We start from the raw sequence: 19353 nt of genomic DNA on the forward strand, positions 1-19353 counted from the left end.
CTACTCTCAGTCTGCTTCCTTAACTGCAAAATGGGGAAGAGAATAAAATGCACACTCCCAGAGCGGCTGGGATGAGAGGAGATGAAGGAAACTATCATTTGTGCCACAGGCATGAGAAAACAGCAGCCCAAAACATCCTGGAGACACGCACCCAAGTTTTGGTGAAATCTTGGTGGGCAAGATGGAGAGATGTGGGCTGGGTGAGAGGACCCACATAGTGGACAGTAGCCCCCTGCTGCTCTCCAGGAGAGGCCAGCCCTCTGTCTCGCAGGTTGAATGAGAGGGCACTGCCTTCCCATCTCTCTTTCTGCACCTGTAGAAGGCCTAAGGCCTCAGGAGTGGGACCGGAGGGAGAAGACGTGGTGGAGTGCCTACACGTGAGACTGGGAGCCACAGAGCCTTTGTTCTGTAAAGAAGCTCAGGGTCCATGGAGTCCAAGTCACAGCTTCAAAGGAAATCTCCTCTACTACACTTCACAGGGGGCCAGCCAACTGTTGGGCAATGACCTTCAGATCAAAGGGAAACCCATGAATTCCCAAAGGGGCCTGCTCCACTTGGAGAGAGATCCAATCTTCAAGGAGTTTTTCCATCGCCACCTAAAGCCTAAATCTTGAGACTTCCACCCACTCCTCCAGGGCCAAAGCAAACAGGTTCAAACCCTCTTTCTGGGCAACTAGCCTAACAGCTCTGCCTGTACTGTCTGAATGTGAATGATTGGCATTCTCCAACTGCTAACCATGACTGGAAAGCATGGGGAGTAGTCATTAAACTTGCTGATGGCATGAAGTGGAGACAGATTGCTGAGATGGTCAATGACCGAGACAAGGTTCAAAACAAATCTGGACAGGCTAAGATGGAATTTAATAATCAAGTGCCACACTTGGGTTGGTACAATGTACATTCCAATACAGAATGGGAACAAGGCTGTGAAGGAGCTGCTTGGCCAGACCGACCTCTCAGTTGCTCTGCAAGGCCACATTTATCACTGAGTGGAAGCCAAAGGCACCTCCAGACAAGCCCAAAGGCCCCAAAATGCCAAGACCAGCCCTCTGCAGGGCCCCTGCACTCTATAAAGGAAGGACCTTTATAGGGGCCCCCCACTCCCTTGGGGAACAATTCAAGCCACGAGTCTCTTTCCCTGTCCTGATTATCTGCCCTCCCCATCCCATCAGCAGGCAGGCCTCCTCCAAGCCTTCTCTTTTCCAGCTCCTCTGACTGAACCTTTTGTGGCCTGAGTGTAAGGCCTTCGTCTCTCTGGACAGGCTCAGGCACAAATGTGATGTGACCTGTCCCAAGGACAGTGAAATAGCAATAAGCCAAGCATGCATTGGTGGCCATTCTCGGAGGCCTTCCCCCATCCCAGGTCTCAAACACATCAACTAAAGTCATGCAACTGGATCTGAGCTCTTCCCCAACTCCCCCAGGCGAGATGCCAGGCTTCCTGGAGTTAGTTTGAGGAGGCTGTTGGCCATGACTCTCCACTCCCGGAATAAAAAGAATCTACAGAAATAGGATTAGACCAGGATTCAGGTCTCACTCTCGGGGCTGCCAGTCCTAGGACTGCCGGACAGAGAGCTAAAAGGCCTTTCAAAAACCATCATCTTACAGAGAAAGCTCATTAGGAGTCACAAGACACAGGCTATCCTAGCTCTGCCACCAAGCCCCTGGGTGACCTTGGCTCCCCTCTCCACACCTTACTTCATCTACCACCCGAGGGCAGCAGACTCAGTGAGGTGAGGGGCCCCTTCCACCTGGGCCCTTCTCTAAATCCCCTAGGGGAGGCCCAGAATTCCATTGGAGGGCCTTGGGCTCGTCATCACCCAGATAACCATGCCAACAGCAATTCATGCCAGTGTGCTCTCCACAAGCGTACCCATGGGGGAGATGGGGAAGGACTGCTATCCTCAATTTTATGGAGCCTGAAAGATCTACTCAGGGTCCCCCAGTTCCCAGCCAGGTCCTCCTTGCTCTGGGCCCACCATGTGGCCTCTCCCAAGGAGGGATGGGGCTGTGCGGCCAGATAGGGATGGGAGGCCCGAGAAGCTCTGGTTTAGCTTGTACTTTTAATGACGATTGTGGTCTGAGCTTGCATATAAAAAACTATCAACAAGTGCCCAACTTAGAGCAGCATCCACCCCACCTGACAAAGTGTCCTGCGGCCACGGGTGGGGAATCAAGGAAGCCAGGTAGACAGAACTTCCCCACAGCTCCCACAGCCAGGAAAGGCTGTTCTGTCCAGGGCGGGTGGCCTAGTGGCCCTGGTGTAGGATCCTCAGAAGAAATCTGATGCTTTCCGTCTCTTGGGGAGTTGCAGGAGGTTATCGGTGATGGAAGCAGGGTCCTGGGTAAGGGGAGTCCTCGTGGTGGTGCCAGGGGTAGGAGTGCCTGTGGGAGTTGGAGGGCCGCCTGCAGGTGTCTTGTAGCCAGGGTGGACTGGAGAGGGTGTATAGCTGGCCCGCAGGGCCTTATCGGTATATTTGCTGGTGGTCCTGTTAACAAGGCGCTGCAGGGCTGGGGACATAGCAGGGCTCAGGCCTTTAGGGGTGAGGCTGCATCAGAGAGAAGGAAATAAGAAACAGATGCTTAGGAGCCTCCAGGAAATCAAGGGATTACAGAACAGAAGTCAGAAAGATACAATTCAGAGAAAAACTAGCTCAAGTCCCCATTTACAGAGGAGAAAGTTGAGGGTAGAGATTCCCATCCCTGAGCATGAGGAGACTAGGCCATGGTACGGGCCCAAGCCTCCTGACATCCCGTCTCATGCCTCCCTCACTGCTGCCCAAGAGGGCCCAAGATTATTGCTCAGGTAGAGTTATCCCAGCCTCCCCAAGATCTCACATCTACCCCAACAGCAAAGCCCCCAAACCAAGGGCAGGATCTTTTCTTGAAATGAAAAGGTCTTGGGGCAGGTTGACAGTAGCTCAGTGGATAGAGTGTGACCCTGGGCAAGTCACTTAACCCCCATTGCTTAGCCCTTACCACTCTTCTGCCTTGGAACTGATGAGGGTTAAAAAAAAAAAAAAGTGAAATGAAAAGCTCATCTGGGTGGGATGGAGGAGACAAGGCCCAAGTGTAGGGAGTGAGCAATAGTTCCAGCTATGGCAGTGACCGTGAACCAAGGGGGTGAGCATGCTTCCTGCCACACCAAGGACAGTAATAAAAGACCTCGTAGCACTTGGAGAACCACCACCACTGCGCACCATTCTACCTGAAGGAGGGCTGAGGGCAAGGGAGGTGGCCCGGGCTGGGAGACAGCCTGCCCACTTATCTCTTCCATATATGTAAACTCCTTCTTTCATCTTCTTTTCCCCATTCCCTGACTGAGACAAGCTAAGGTGCTGAGGTCTGGGAGGAAAGAGGAGTCTGGGATGGGAGCCTGGTGCGGCTCATCCAAAATCTCCTCCTGTGTGAGGAGAGGCCTAGAAAATGCAAGTCCTTCCAGGACACACACTCTGTCAGAGGCCAAGGCAAAGCCCAACAACTGCCTCTGCTGAGCTGCTTTCTCTTTTTTAATCTTTGTTGTAAAAAATAGCTCGCCAGATAGATAATACCTTAAGGAAGGAGATATTCAGAAATAAATGTGCTGGACCCACAAAAGGTTTCAGTAAAATGTAAAAGGTCAGACTAGATAATAAAATCTGAGTTTGAAGCTGCCTCCATCACTGTGCCTCAGGGAAAGTCTTTTCAGGTCCCTGGGCTTTACCCATCTGTAGAACGAGGCAGTTGGACTGATCTAAGCTTGGCAATGTTGTGACCATAGACTATGGGCCAGACTCTACCTTTACCTGGTATTCCTCCCTGCCCAACCCTACCCTGAGGGGAGAAAAAGGGGGAGGAGAGGAGAGGCAGAGACAGGGAGCCTCACCTGGCCAGGTTCTCTGTAACTCTTCTTAGGGCCTCCTGCTTCTTGGCTCGGTTCTTGGCAGCTGCCTCCGTGGCCATCTTGAGACCTAACCTCTCTCGGCGCCCAGGCTCCAGGATCTGGAGAGACAATAACCCAGGGCAAGGTGTAGGAATGGGTGCCCAAACACCGTGTATCTGCAAACTTGGCCTCCCTTCATCCCCCCAACATTCACCTTCTGACAACAGTCACGTCACATTCAGTCTCTGGCCTGGGGACAAGGAGTCTCCCCAACCCCTCAAGGCCCAGGCTGCAGGCAGAGGAGCCGGGCACATGAGGGCACACTCACCAGCAGCAGGGGCTCAGGGGGCACCATGCCCGCCAGAAACGGTGGTGGCCCTTGGGGCACGTGCCCGAGGGGCTTTTGGTCAAACCCAAAAACTGGGCCTGTACTGGTTGATCGGGCCATCACACTGCCCATCTCTGAGACAAGGGGGAGCTCAGACCTAACCCTCTGGGACCTCCAACCCCTGCCCAGAGCAATCACAGCTGGGGCTGGCCACCACCGAGTCTCTTCCTCCCCTAACAGTCATCCCTGCCCACACAGCACTTTGCAGGCACTGTGTCAGGGGATCCTCATGGCCACCTGGGGAGGGACGGGCTTTTATGACCCCCACCAAGAGGCTGAGGCCTGCTCAAGGTCACCCAGCTAGATGTGAAGGCCAGATTTGAAACCTATTCGAGGCCGAGAACTCTAACCACTAGACTATCTGGCCATCTCTGTTCTCCTACCCTTCGCTCACCTTCAGGAATGCAATAAACTCCCTAAACTCGTGCTAAAAGGGAAAGGCTTTTACAAACTCTCTGGGGTCTTTGGGCCCCTGGGCCCAGGCCACACATCGGCACTGTAAGAAGGGCCTTCTGGAGTCAGACTGGTAACGGGTCTGGCCAACAATGCAGGATATCCTCAGGATGGGTCCCCTCCACCCCCCACCCTCCAGCTGACGGGTCACCAGCCAATGCCTGGGAACCAGCCTCGGTCCAGCGGGCTGGGCCTCCAGCTAGCCAATCTCTGGGCACACAGAGCCACCCTCACGTCGCAGTCAGCCAAATAAGGACGACTTTCCTGCAGGACTACGTTGTATCACTGGGACCCCCCATGCTGGTGCCTTCCCACAGCCCCCTCGGGAATCCCCCCGGCTTTCTCCTCCTTTACAACTGGCCTGTGTTGTATCAGCCTTCTCAATCGGTCTGAACATCCAACGAGACCTGAACTCCTGGCCAAGGTAGCCCGGCCTCAACTCTAACCTCTCGCTTCTGGCAATGGGCCTCCGACGTTCCCTTGAAGAGCTGAACAAATTCTGTTCCGTGGACTGAATCGGATCTGACTGTGCCAGCGGTGAAGAGAGCAGGTGCTCCGGGAAGCCTGCGCCCAGGCCAAGGCAGGGAGCGGAAGCAGAGCACGCTGGACACAATGGCTGCCTCTTGTCGGAGACGCCTTTAAAGACTTCAGTGGCGAGGCACCGCCCCGGCTAGCGGACGTTTGGACTCTTCCCTTACCCGCAGCCACAAGGCCTCTGGCCCCTCGGGCAGCCTGTGGCCCCTCAGACAGCCTGTGGCTAGACCAGCTCCTCCTAGGAGCGCTGGGACTCCGACATGGAGACCTCGCCCTGGCGGCCAGCTCGCCCAGCCCTTACCCAGAAGGACTCCCCATCAGAAGAAACTTCCCCAATAGATGGCTGCTCACTCAGCCTCTGCCTGAAGACCTCTGTGAGAGGCAGCCCCTTCTGAAGCAATCCTGGTTTGGCCCTTGGAGGACGAGCAGATCAAGGCTCATGCCTCCCCCTAGAACAGCCATCATGATCCACATAAAATGGGGTTGGGGGCAGCAAGGTGGCTCAGTGGAGTGAAAGCCAGGCCTAGAGACAGGAGGTCCTGGGTTCCAATCTGGCCTCAGACACTTCCTAGCTGTGTGACCCTGGGCAAGCCACTTCACCCTAGGCCTTACCACTCTTCTGTTTTGGAACTGATAGTATTGATTCTAAGACAGAAGGTAAGGGTTAAAGAAAAACAAAGCTGTAGGTAAAATGCTTAGTGCCAATCTGAATAAGCTCTATGGGCAGAAAACTTCTCCAAAACTGCAGCATGGAAGCAAGGTCGGGTTGGCCAGAGCTGCTCAGGGTGAAGCCAGGCTCGGTCTTTGGGATACACTTCGTGGTCTGCACCTCCTACAGTGATTTCTTTAAAATGCTCTGGAGTTGGACCAGGAACTCAAGGAAAGTCCAATGGCTTGGACAAGCAGTCTGCAAACCTCATTCTCTCTCTTTCTGGGAAAATCCAAACATCTCTTGCTCCTCTCATCTCCACCAAAGAGGTGCTCTACACGTACCTCCCCATGTTCTTCTCCCAAACCCTGAACACCCCCTCCCCACCCGCACACACGCACACACACACAGGTACATCATACCTTGAAGGCTGGTCCTGGAGTTCTGTCCACATATGGGGTTTCTGACCCATCAATTCGCAAGGGGGTACTCTCAACCTCACCCCACGTCATCATGGGAGATTCATTCACCCCTAGAAAAGAGGGCAAGGTCAAGGCTGAGTCAGTGAAAAGCAGCAGAGTTAAGGAAGAATACTGGGGGAGGTGGGACAGGAAAGGACATACAACTAATCCTGGCACTTGTTTCTCCTCAGCCTTCCCCCCTCTGGAACTCCTAGCCAGGGCTCACACTTGCCTGGGAAGCTTTGGCACCAAGGGGATGTCAGTGGTCACTTTTAATCCAGCCTTGGGGGACAGTCTCTTACCCCTGCACATACTGGCCTCATGAACCCAAAATGCCATCCCAGGGGGTCAGAGGCTGGCCTGCCAGAGCCTAAGCCACCACTGCAGGCCCATCCAAACTTCACTGGCCTCTTCTGAAATGTGAGCAGAGAGATGATTAAAGGCCCTGGGGGGTGTATATAGATTATAGGTGTCGGGAGGAAAAGGAAGAGAAAGCTGGGGGGAGGTCAAAAAAAGCTTTATTTATCTAAAGGGGATGCCAGGAGAAGACAATACAGTTCAATGGAGTCCCCAAATAATCTCAACTCTAGCTTTAAAAAAAAGAAAAAGAAAAGAGCCAATGGCTCCCCCAAATTCCTGGGCAGACACAACTCTTATTATCAATATCAACTCTATTATCACTAATGGCCCTGGAACTGTGCTTTTCCCTTCATTCCCGAATAATGGACAACAAATATTTCAGTCAGTCCACCAGGGGAGCCCCTGAGCTCTCTAGGTGCTGGCAGCAAAGTCCTATCAAGATGACGAGCCTCAGCTGGAGTCTGCTTTCCAGGGCCAGCCAGAGGCCAGAAAGGCTCAGCCCCAGCAAGCCAGGCCCCAGGCCGAGGATGAAGTCTTCAGCCACTTCTACACAGTGGGAGGATGGAGAAGAAAGAGGGGCGGGATGCTGCAGATTTTTGGTCAGCTACTGGGGAAAGTCCAGTGAATGATGAAAAGGCACAGCAGGAAAGGAGCATGCCAGTCTTGGTTGCACCAATCCTAGCTGTAGATGAAAGCAGAGACCAAAGGAAGTTGTACCCTGAGAAAGACAAATAAAGCTAACTGCACTGGCCATCCAAAGACAAGAAACCCTTCAGAGGCCATGTGGTCATCGCCCATTGCAATGCAGGCATTACCTGCAAAGAGACTCCCAGAAAAACAAGTGGGCCAACAGCAGGAGCAAACTTTGAGGAAGGAAGAGAAATCATTCCTAGGAAGAGCCAAGTCCAGACCCCACTAAATCAGCAATGATGTCAATGCCAAGGTGGGGACAGGAGCATGACCCTGGTGAATGGGTGAGTTTGACCAGATGACCACTCAGGTCCCCTCCAGTAGACAGAAGAAAAAAAGGTCAAAGATCTGGTTACACACAATAGGAATTCTTTCTTCCAGAGAAGAATCAGGAGGCACCAAAAAGCACTAGTATGGTCGCAAAAAAATGAAACCAAATCTATCACGAAAAGAAAGGCCTCATTTGTGATGTGGCAAATCAAGGTCTGTATTTTTTTTCCGGGTTAAGATGACGACAGAGTAAAAAGCAGCTGCTTGACCTCTCCTAACCCAGCATATAGGACTCCTCAAGGGGACATAAAAACAAATCCAGATGAACAAAGGGCGCAGCATTGAAGGTACGTGGAATTGGGGCATTTCCATGCTATAAAGGGGTGAAACAGCTCCCACGAAAACACGAGCAGAGCAACCCCCTCCCCCACCCCACACCACCTACAGTGCCAAAGCCAGCGCACAAGAGTTAGAGCAAGTTTGGGGCACCCATTAAGTCATTGGCAGCTCACCAGGGCTTGTTCCTGAGAGCAGCAAGACTTAAGACCCCCCAAGAGGCTAAAGAACTCACGGACTTTAAACACAGACCTTGAGTGCAGGCGCAGGCAAAGGTGCGGACATAGGCGCGGGGCTAAGGCGCCGACGAAGGGGCTGATCCTGAGCGCAGGAGTGGACCTTGAGTGGGGATACAGTGCAGAGAGGTGCTTGATGGTGGAAGCAGCACCCTGAGACTGTCAAAGGAGCTTCAGGCAGAAGAATGAGCAAGGAGACCACCAGGAGGTTTGACCCAGAGAACAACAAGACCTGAGACTTCAGGAGCATAAAGAGCGCAGACAGATCCTGGGCGCGAGCATAAAGCTGAGAGGGCACCCAGCTCACACAACGGCAAGCCAGAATCAGGAAATCCAGAAGAGAAAGATGAAGAAGAAACCTTTAACACTCAACAACTTTTATACAGAAAAAATCCAGACAACAGAGCAAACAGCAGAGGAGAACAAACAAGTAACCATATCCAAACCTTCCCAAAACAATGAAAACGGGTCACAAAGTATTGAAGAGTTCAAATCTGAGATTATGAGAAAGAGGGAAGAGATCTGGCAAGAAAGGCAAAATTTCACAATCAGAAAGTGAGGCAAGTAAATCAAAGACCAGAAATCAGGTTCAGGCAGACCACCAACTTGTTAGAGGAACAGAAAAGGGACTTTAAAGCTAGAAAAAATAAACCTGATAAAAAGGCATGCCATTCAACCCAAACCATTCTAATCTGAATACTAAAACAATGAAAATAAAATGGGAAGTGCTTAGAGGAAAAGATGAGCACACAGAAAAGACTAAACTAACTGCCAGAGTGAAGAGACCAAGAGTACCTAGAAAAGCACTTCAATGAACTAAGCCCAGACGTCCCTCCTTGCCAAGTGAGGAGAGCTGGTGGCCACAAGACTGTGAAGAATGGCTTTTCATAAAACAGTGAGAAGCAACAGAGAGTAGAAAATCCAAAGAGAACCAAAGAAAATTGTCCTGAGCTCAGTTCAAAACAAGATTAGAAAGGCAACAAAAGATGTCTGGAGTGTGAACTTTTCTCACCCAGAAGACAGCAGAGCCACCATAATGACACGAAATCTCAGTTCTGGGAGGGCTGGAGAAGAAATCGAAGCAGCAAGGGAGAAAACGAGCCTTTGAGATAGCCTGCTCTGACCTGGTTGGTAATACTTTAAAAGGACTACATAACAAAACAAATGGATGAATCCTCTTTGTGGAAGAGAACAGCCCCAGGATACACAAAGAAGGAAGATGTCCCATGAGGGCCCAAGACTCCAAATGCCCCCTGTGAATTTTTACAAAGAACCTCACGCTGACCATATAAAGCCCCGGAACACCAGAGCAAGGATCACTCAGAAGAGAGTTTGGCTGAATTCTCCACTAAGAACCAAGCTGGCAAAGAAGATCTATTGTCCAGACCTCGTAGCACAGCTGGATGGGGACTATAGATCCTGACCTGGAGTAGGGCCTGAACAGAACAGGAAGAAAGCAGGCTGGATGGTCTTTGGGAAACTAAGAAGTTGTTTCATGACGTCAAGATTCTCCTGAAGCAAAAGCTTCTACTTTTAACACTCATTTTTTTCTAACAATGATGGCCAACAGCAAGTCAGAGACCACGAAAGCGTCCAAAGCCTGAAGAGGAGATGATCCAAAGGGGAAGACAGAGGCGGCTGGGAGATGTGACGAGGGTGTAGCACATGACAAATGAGAAATCATGAAGGAGCAGTGGGGGAATATGTGGGAAGAGGAGGATCCAAAAGGAGAGCAGACTGGTCATGCGGTGAGAGCCCAGGAGGACCGAAGGACAAGGTGGACCAGACATGCTCAAAGAGGATGGGCAGGTGGTAAGAGCAGAGGAACACCTCCAGAGTGTTTCAGCCCGTGAACCGTTCAGAGTTGCTCCCATCACCAGAACAATGACGTTTACTAAATGGTCTCAGGACAGAGGCCACCAAAAGAAGAGTGAGCACACATTACAATCCATGTTTTTGTTTTTTTTTTATCACTGAGGAAACTTGGCTCCAGAATGGGGAAAGGACCAGGCTGGGGAGGCAGAGCTGGGATTCAAGGCCAGGTCTTCTTGCCTGGTTGTGCCATGACATCCAGGAGCCCATGACCCTCCACGGCCCAAGAATAACCACTCCCAAAACTCATAGGTGAACCAACAGAGGAAGATGCCTGTCTGAGGTCCTGATGCCCATGATAAGTCTGGGTTTTTAGAACAGAGGCCTTCCTTCCCTTAGCATCTGCCCAAGGAACACAACAACCCATCCCACCAGAAGCAGACTCCTTGGCAGCAACAGCCATGCACACGAACCAAGGACTCAGCTTACCTGGGGCCGGAGAAGGGGTGGCGACAAATCCATACCCATTGACCTTGGGGGACTCCTGAGGGATCAGCTCCTTACCATCAGGTCCGACTTTCCCTTGTTTGTACTGAAATATAAAACCACAAATGGCCAGTATGCACAGGCAATAAATCCTGGCCAGAGCCCCAGACCCTCCCACCTTTGGCCAGCAGCCTCCTCAGGTCAGTGTTGAAAGCTCTTAGTGGCTAACCTTCCAACAGGCAGAGACCTCTCTCTAAGCCCGGACTGAAAGGTTCGCCAAGTCCAGAAAAGAAGAAGAGCCTCAAGCAAGCTGCTACCCTGAGCCTCAGGGTGGAGTTCCTTGCTTCAGAGTCCAGGTTACAAAGGCCCTCACAGAAGGTGGAAGGTCTCCATACTTGGGCTCCTCGGTTTGACAAGGATAGCCAAGGATCCCCAAGGTAAACAAGCCTAGAGAAGGGGAAGGAGCTTTCTCCAGGTCACAGAGGCAGCTACATGGCAGACAAAGTTTGGATGGGAGCTTGGAAATCAAGGGCTTCCACAAATGGCCTCATTCTGTCCTCTGCAAAGCAACTAAGTGAACTTCCCTGGCAGCACCAACATGTCCATCCCATGTCCATCCCACCCCCACCCCCCCGGGGCTGCACTCGCCTCAAAATCCTGATTATCTCAGCTTATTGCAATCATCAAGGGAACCTCCCTATGTCTGTCCTCTCTCCCCTTCCTGCCTCACTGGGTCCAGATTAATCTTAACACTCTCCCCACAAACACACACTTCTACCAGAGTCCTTTGCTCAAGATTGCACAAGGCCCAGAGGAAGCATAAACTCTGAGGTTCTCCTTCTTGCCCCAAACCATTTGCCTACCAGGTTGCTCTTCCTGTTGCTGACACTGGTTCTGCTGATTCCTGTTTCAGTATCTTTGTCCCCCTACCTAGAGCACCCTTCCCTCAGCACCCCCTTGGTCTCATGCTGACCCACTCCTCTGGTTCTCCCAGGCCCAGTCAAACTCCCACAGCCTCCACAAAGTCTGGCCTGACTTCTCACACCCACATTTACAGAGTTCACCATAAAACTTGGCACTTTACTGGGCTCAAATGGTTTTGTACACTTTGGCTCAGAACCAAGAACAGATCAGAGCCACACTGGGAGTAGAAGCAGCCTCAGGTTGTATATCCTCCAATACTGACCACCTCAATGAAACCTGTCCCCAAACTCTGCCTTGGAGAGCTGAGATTGCGGACGTGCCCACCCAGCTGAGGAAGCCACCAGAGTCACCACAAACCTGGGCATTGAGGGCAGCTGCCTGCTGGAGCTGGGACTTGCTCAGAGCCTGGCTGAAAGGGTCCCTGAGAAATCGGGTATTTTTATGCAGCACCTGCCGGGGCTTCTTAAACACATCCTCCTTGTCAGGGACACCTATAAGAAAAGGAAAACCACAAGCCTGTCTCTCCTTCCTTTTTAAAGCAAACTGACCCAATGGATATCTGAAAAGGTGCCCTGAGAGTAGCAGGGCACTATCCACTCCACACCCCCAACCTGGGGCCACGATCCCAAGACCTCCATCAGCAGGCCACAATCTCAGGCTCTTCCACCCCAGCACCATGATCCCAGGCCCCCAATCCCTGGGAAGCCTCCCCTCTAAACAGTCTTGCTGCTACTCACCTTCTGGGTAGTACATAAGGGAATTCTTGGCCTTGTACTTCCAAGTCTCCACCCCAGCCTGGCTGCTCTGCAGGGCCTGCTGCTCAGTAGACGGGAGGGCCAGGTTATCCTGCTGCCTCTGAAAGCAGAAGAAATTTGAGAGGAATTGTCCCTGAAGCCTGAGTTCAAACAGCTTCCCTGCCTCTGCCTCCGCCTCCCTACACCATGTATTCATATGGGGATTTCAGAAATTCAGGAAGTGGAATATGTGAAAAACACCAAAGCAAAATCCCACTTACCCCTTGCCATCCACTGGCTAGCCTCTCAAATGAGCAGTGAGTGACCAAGAGAGTCCCAGGGAGTGTCCTGGTCATAGGATTAAAGTGGGAAGGGATCTCAGAAATCACCTATTTTGACTCTCATTTTCAACTGGAACAAAGAGGCCCAGAAAAAGACAATGGTTTGCCCAAGATCACACAGGTAGTAAAGAAGAGATGAAGATGCGAACTCAGGTCCTTTCATGCCAAATCTCAGCTCTTCAGCACCATTCAGTGCTGCCTCATGTTTGAACATGAATTGCAATTTAGGACGTGCCTCTGAAGGTAAGAGAGAAGGAGCAGACTTCCTGGCAATGCTATATAAGGAGGAAGGTCTTCACAGGCAAAAAGAGACGTGGCCAGTATGCTATTGCTGCTAAGGGCAGGACAGTGTGAGAAGGAGCAGAGAAGCCCCAGACATCTCAGGAGAGGAGTCTGAACTTCAACATTTATTAGCTAAAGGCACAAAGACAAGTAAAGCCCTCTGAGCCTCAGATTCTGTGAAATGGGAATAATAATTCAATTCAGTTCAAACCAAAAGTTTATTAAGCTCCTACTCTTTGTGAACCTTGTGCTGCTCCCAGAAGACTCACAGAGAGAAAGCAAATAGGCCCTGCCCTCCAGGAGCCTCCATGCTCCAGGGGCCCACATGAGGGCCCAGGGAAGTAGGCAAAAGGTGCCTTGAGGAGTGCAGCAGAGCCCATTAACAGCTCCCAAGGCTGCTGGGAGGCCCACATGAGAGGAATCTATGGCAAGGGCCTCCCATGAGCCTTGCTGAAAGTGCTCTCTAGAGTGATTTCAGGCTACCTGGGAGCATGGCTCACACAGATGCTGGTTAGGAGGTACTCTCCGAATCACACATATTGACTCATTCATTTTCAAAAGGAACAAACAGGCTCAGAAAAGGACAGTGATTTGCCTGAAATGACAGAAGTAGTAAAGAAGAAATGAGGATGTAAACCCAAGTCCTTTCATGCCAAATCTGAGGTCCTCAGTACCATCCAGTGCTGTCTGATGGCCTCTGACAGAGGAGATGAACCTTCTTCCTCCCCACGCTGCTGGGTCACAGGCAGTTGCAGGACACTTTGCCAGAAGGTTTCAGGCTCAAGCCCTAGAATGAGCTGCAGATCCTGGTTCTCTCCTATTTACACTCTTGCCTAGACTACCCCAGAGTTCTGCATCTCCCACACAGCTCCAAAAGGCAGCCAAAACCTCCCAGAGAGCTCTCCTCACCTTTTCAAATTCATCCTCTGCCTCATAGAGCCAGGCATGCCTGGCTCGCTCCTTCTCCTTGGCCACTTCCATGATCTCCTGGAATGAGGCATTATCCTCACTGGTATACCTGGTCAGGAAAGCATCAAGACTAGGGAGGGGCTCTTTGTCTTCCTCTTCTTCTGCTTCTCCTGACCCTGACAAGGACAAGAACATACTTTGAGGGACAACCAGCCCCTCTGCCAGACTGGGCAGTTCCCTCCTCATCCCCCCCACCTCAGGGTAACTGTGGAGTCTGGAACCAGGGCTGGGGCCATGTGACAGCTCTACTCCCTCTTAGCCTTGTGACCCTAAGCACATGACTCAAGCTCTTTGGAGAGTCCATTTCCTCCCATGCACAAAGAGAATGGCATCTGTGCTCCCGCCATATACCGGGGGCATGAGGAAAGTAGCTGAGACCCTGAAAGTGCTAATATTTTCCCTCAGAGGGCTGACTGGCTTGGCCTTCCCAGAAGAACAGTGACTCCACCAGCCCAGGTGCCCTTATAGCAGCAGCTGTGGCTGTAGCTGTGGCTGTTCAGAACTCAGCACATCTCTAATCAGCAGCCAGCACTGAGATAACTGGCTGAGCTAGGATGCAAAAGTCCCAAAGAAAGAATAACTTCTAAGTTCCCCACCCAGCTTATCGCACATCAAAGACCAGGCAGGAGCAACAGAGGGTCCCCATTTGTGCCCAAGATTCTGAGATTCCTCAGAGGAGGTCAGCAGAGAGGAGGCTCTTGCCGTTACCCAGGCAGGGAAAGGTAAGTGGAGGAGAGAGCAGAGCAGCCCCTCTACCAGCCATCCAGAATCTGGGATTACCCTCATTGAGCCACTGGGGCCTACACTGGAATGGACTCAGATATCCATCCAGTGGCCCTGAAGCCAGGACCAGAAATCCAACTTCCAGTTAAAGCACTGCTCAATAGTGACAATGATGGGACATTTACCTTCCTCAGGACCTTTGGCACGAAGTCTGGGCTTAGTTGCCAAGGGGGCAGTACCCGGGTGAACCTCAGGGGTCTCAAATGTAGCTGGGGTCACATCTGAGAAATAAGAGAGGGAAAAAGCAATGAAGAAATACCATTGAGCACTAACTTTGCCACCACCTGTCAGGGGCAGAGACAGTCCTACTTCTGAGATTATCTCCAACACTTGCATCCCTCTTCCCACAAGTCCACACTGCTCTTCCCTGACTAGGGCCAGAGGACAAAGGGTGCTGGCCCCCCTCCAGGGAGCCTTACAGGGCAGAGGGGTGTCTCTGGATAATTTGCCCAAGGAGGAGCCAAACTTGATGGCTATCTGCCGCATCCTCTCTAGATCCCCGCTCTCCTCGGCCTCCAAGTATTCCTTCTGAGCTTGGAGTTTCTCCACATCAGGAAAGAAGTCCCGCTGGATCACTGTCTGCAAGCCCTGGGGAAGAACAAACCAAAAGACAAAGCTGAAGAGGACAGAGAAATTCTCAAGGCCTTTAGCATCCTTGAGAAGAAAGAATGTGTGCTCTCCCTCCTTCATAGGCCTGGGGAAAAAAGCAATTTGGAGGGGGCAGCTGGGTGGCTCAGTGGATGAGAGCCAGGCCTAGAGACGGGAGGTCCTAGGTTCAAATCCGGCCTCAGATACTTCCCAGCTGTGTGACCCTGGGCAAGTCACTTGACCCCCATTGCCTACCCTTACCACTCTTCTGCCTTGGAGCCAATACACAGTATTGACTCCAAGACGGAAGGTAAGGGTTTCAAAAAAAAAAAAAAAAAAAAAAAAGCAATTTGGAGACTTGGCAAGGAGATTCAGAAGAGAACATTCAGAAGAGAAGACTGTTCAGCTTTCCAAAATGGCTACTTCCTGAATGTTTACCTTGGAAGGTTCTCTCTGTGCCCCCAACAGAGATGACAGCAACATGTGGGAGGCCAAAAGATGGGGCCAGGTCAGTGGGAAGAGCCCTGGCATTAGAAGTAGCACGATGCCAAATCAGCTGTGGCAGGACCTGGCTGTGTAGCGGACAAAGCATTCACTTCCCCGCCTTGAAACTCAGTGTGTTCTGAGGTGTAAAATTAAGGAGGTGGACTGGAGGACTTATAAAGTCCAGGGTTCTCAGCTGTTGGGCTGAGTGACCTTGGAGAAAGAGGCCAGGGAGAAGAGATCTTAGCAAGGTGGCATTTAAAGGGAAAGAGAATTTTTTAAAACCCATTAGCCCAAATCCCTTCAAGTTCAAGAGGAGGAAACTAAGCCCCCGGAGATGTGGCTTAACCAAGATCACCCAGCCAGCACTGCCACCCTCCCCAGGGGCACAGACTCTGACACATCCATGCCTGTCTCATGGTATCTCTGCCATGCCTTCCCATAAGGCTGTCACGACAGGTTCTTCTTAATCTCTTAACCCTACAGAGATGCCAAAGGGGCATGTGATCTGCCCATCATCTTCTCATCAGGCATTTCTAGGGTGACATCTTTACACTGACAACCCCCCATTCCACTTTTATAAAAAGCCTTTACTTCAGAGAGAAACATGGGGTCCCCGAGAGCCTCCGCCATTTCCCGTGGTAAGGGGCCGGGAGTGGTGCAACAGCCCAGAAAGGTTGAGGTCCTGGGCCAGGGAGGGGTCTGCCACAATGTAGTGCAAGAGCACCTCGCAGGGCTTCTGCCACCACGTAAAGTATGGGCACATTCCGCAGCATATGGAAGTGGCACTAGCTAGGCATCTGCTGTATGTGGGCCGGCCAGGATTTAACGGGTCCCCTTGACCTCCCGTGGGAGATCTTGGGGGTGGGGAGGGGGAGGGAGGCCCATGGTCAGAAAGGCAGGAGTTCGAATCCTGCCTCAGGCACTTCCGAGCCCTGAACCAGGGGGCCAGTTCCTTTCCATTCCCAGGCCTCAGTTTGCTGCTCAGTATCCTGGAGCTAAGTGCACCGGGGAAAAGCGAGTCAACGAGACTCAAGGGAGCCAAAAGCTAGAGCTGTCCCAGCAGCGCAGGTCATTCTGTGCATTATTTGGAACAACCGGCGGGACGCAACCGAGTCTCTACTCGGGAGGGGACGAAAAGTATAGCCCGGACTCCGCCAGGGGAGGAGTCCTTCGACCGATCAGAGGAAGAGTGTGGTGACCCACGAGAGGTCAAGGAAGCAAAGTGTGACCTAGGGCGGGAGACAGAGAGGGAACGGTTCGGGAGGAAGGTACGCGCAGGTCTCCTCCTCCACAGGAAGAAGGGAGAAGAGAGAAGAACATCCGGGTCTCCGCCTACGGAAAGGAGGAAGTAACATCCGGGACTCCGCCTCGAGGAGAGAGAAATATCCGGGTGTCCGCGGAAAGTGGAGGGAGAAACATCCGGATCTCCTCCCAGGAAAGGGGGGGAACATCCGGGTCTCCGCCTTCATCTCAGGCCGAGCCAGGCTGCTTACCTCGATGTACTCTTCTTCGTCAAGGACCCGTTTCCTCGCCTTCGTCTCCTCCACCTGCTTGTTGCGCGTCCTGGGGCAGGCCAGGACCGTGCCTTGCCTCCGCAGGGTGCCTAGCGCCCGGGCCGCAGAAGCCGGCGAGGCGCTGCCAACGCAAGGACTCTCCATGTCGCTGGGCCCCCGAGGCTCGAGTGCGGCCTCGAAGTGGAGCCGAAGGAGGGCGGGAGGCCGAGCGCCAGTGACGACACTTCCGGCGTGCACCCGTCACACTGCCGGGGGGCGGGGCCTGCGTCGAGCGGTGACTGCGGAAGGCGCGGGCGTGGGTCGCGCTCCGTAACTGGCCGCGGGGCTTGCCGGGAATTGTAGTCTGTCTGCGGGCCTCTGGTTTTTGAGCTGGTTCGAATCCTTTACTCTGGCACGCTATATTCTAATACTAATTTTTCAAAAAACCAGTTTGTATATGGCGTTTTGCAAATATCCCTTCGGATTCTCAAAATAACTCTAGGAGGCAGGCAGGTGCTGCAATTATTATCCCCATTTTACAGACAAGGAAACTGAGGCAGGTGGGAGTTAGTTTGAATAGAGCCTTCCTAATTGCAGGGCCAGGGCTCCTAACAAAAACTTTGCAAACTAGGTGGTGATAAGGGAAGTCCTTAGAAATGGAAGTTCTAATCGTAATGCTAGAATAATAAAATAATAGAATTAATAACAATAAAGATCACATCATTATCGTTATTTCTGCTGCTAAGGGCCCTAACCTGTCCTTCCCCAGGTGCTGCCTCCTGACATAGCCAAGGTTCTCCCTCAGGCTTCTACCCTCAGGCCTTTACCTTTGCGAACGGGTCGAGCCTTTCATCCAACTGGGCTTCAGTTTGCCTGTCACTAAAAAGGGAAATGGTCCTACTCTAAATCTGGGGGTCCTGTGACCAGCCAGTCTCTCCTCTGCTCTAGCTTCCTTCTCCCTCTGCTTGCCAGACTACTCTTCTTCATACAGATCTGTTTCCTCGTCCTTCAGCATGGCCGCCCTCTTTGCCTCTTTCCTGGGCCTTCTTTCTCTGTCATCAATCTCCTCCTGTAATTAAATTAATTAAGCAGCAAGGGGCACACACTAGACCTTTCATCAGAAAGAGGAGTTCAAGTCCCACTCAAGCCACTATTCCTATAAAGCTTAGGCAATGGGGTTAAGTGACTTGCCTAGGGTCACACAGCAAAGATACCTCTCTGTTTATTATCCCATAGTCCAGACCCAGTTCCGTTCTGGAAAGCCTGAAATCTAATTAGGAGGAAAGACTGGGTTCCCTTTTCTCCCACTCTTTGCCTTTAAATCTCCATCCTACAGATGGATTATTTAAAAATTAGATTTGAGGGGGCAGCTGGGTAGCTCAGTGGAATTGAGAGCCAGGACTAAAGATGGGAGGTTCTGAGTTCAAATTTGACCTCCGACACTTCCTAGCTGTGTGACCCTGGGCAAGTCACTTAACCCCCATTGTCTAGCCCTTACCTCTCTTCTGGCTTGGAACCAACACACAGTATTGATTCTGAGACAAAAAAATAAGGATTAAAAAAAAAAAGTCATACAGCCACTTAAAAACTGGGAATGTAGAACGAAAAACATGAAGAGCACGATTTGATTGTAGAAGAGAATGGCTCTTTTAAGATAGTGGATAGCAAGACATTCTGTGAACCAGCCTGAACCAAGTAAATAATAGATTATTGAGGTAATAATATGCAGTTTTAACCTTCACCTTCTGACTCTTTTGAATAACATTTGAAATCTGGTAGATCCAGTTAACCATAAAAGATCTAACAAAAGAAGAGGAGAATGTTTAAAATGTGTTTCTTAAACCTAAGGTACACAGGCAAAATGGGAGTAGTGGAGAGAATCCTTAATATGTCCTTAAACTTGAACATGCATTTATTTATACTTCCTATATGATTATATTGAATTTTTTTGTCCTGCTAATCTGTATACAGCATGACTTAGAGTGGACTTATTTTACTAAACAATGTAGAAACAAAATCAATAAAAGAATTTTCACATTAAAAAAAATAAAAAATTTTTAAAAAGTCAGACTTGAGGCCCATGCTTAGTTTCTCCAAAAAGAGGAGTAAGATGTATTCCATGTGCAATATGAATCAGGTATGGGACAGGTATTTTATTCCTATACACAAAAGAAACGCTGAACATCAAAGTCACCATTGTTAGAATAATTTCAAGC

At 51.1% G+C, this 19353-nt stretch overlaps 1 protein-coding gene across 2 annotated transcripts; it reads right to left on the reverse strand.

Annotated features, from left to right (window-relative positions):
* Nucleotides 1–840: 840 nt before the first annotated feature.
* ESS2 (ess-2 splicing factor homolog) lies at nucleotides 841–17791 on the reverse strand. 2 transcript variants are annotated; one of them, XM_044674507.1, is made up of 10 exons: nucleotides 17138–17791; nucleotides 14990–15158; nucleotides 14696–14791; nucleotides 13728–13897; nucleotides 12199–12316; nucleotides 11819–11952; nucleotides 10541–10643; nucleotides 6309–6418; nucleotides 3866–3981; nucleotides 841–2549 (listed from the first exon to the last, which is right to left on the reverse strand). In XM_044674507.1, the coding sequence occupies exons 1-10, from the start codon at nucleotides 17300–17302 to the stop codon at nucleotides 2273–2275; spliced, it is 1458 nt and encodes a 485-aa protein (XP_044530442.1). In that variant the 5' UTR covers nucleotides 17303–17791; the 3' UTR covers nucleotides 841–2272. The 2 variants fall into 2 exon arrangements, with proteins under 2 accessions (XP_044530442.1, XP_044530437.1); XM_044674502.1 differs by having other exon boundaries at nucleotides 13728–13903.
* Nucleotides 17792–19353: the final 1562 nt, after the last annotated feature.

This window comes from Gracilinanus agilis, chromosome 1, assembly GCF_016433145.1.
Source record: "Gracilinanus agilis isolate LMUSP501 chromosome 1, AgileGrace, whole genome shotgun sequence".
Taxonomy (NCBI): domain Eukaryota; kingdom Metazoa; phylum Chordata; class Mammalia; order Didelphimorphia; family Didelphidae; genus Gracilinanus; species Gracilinanus agilis.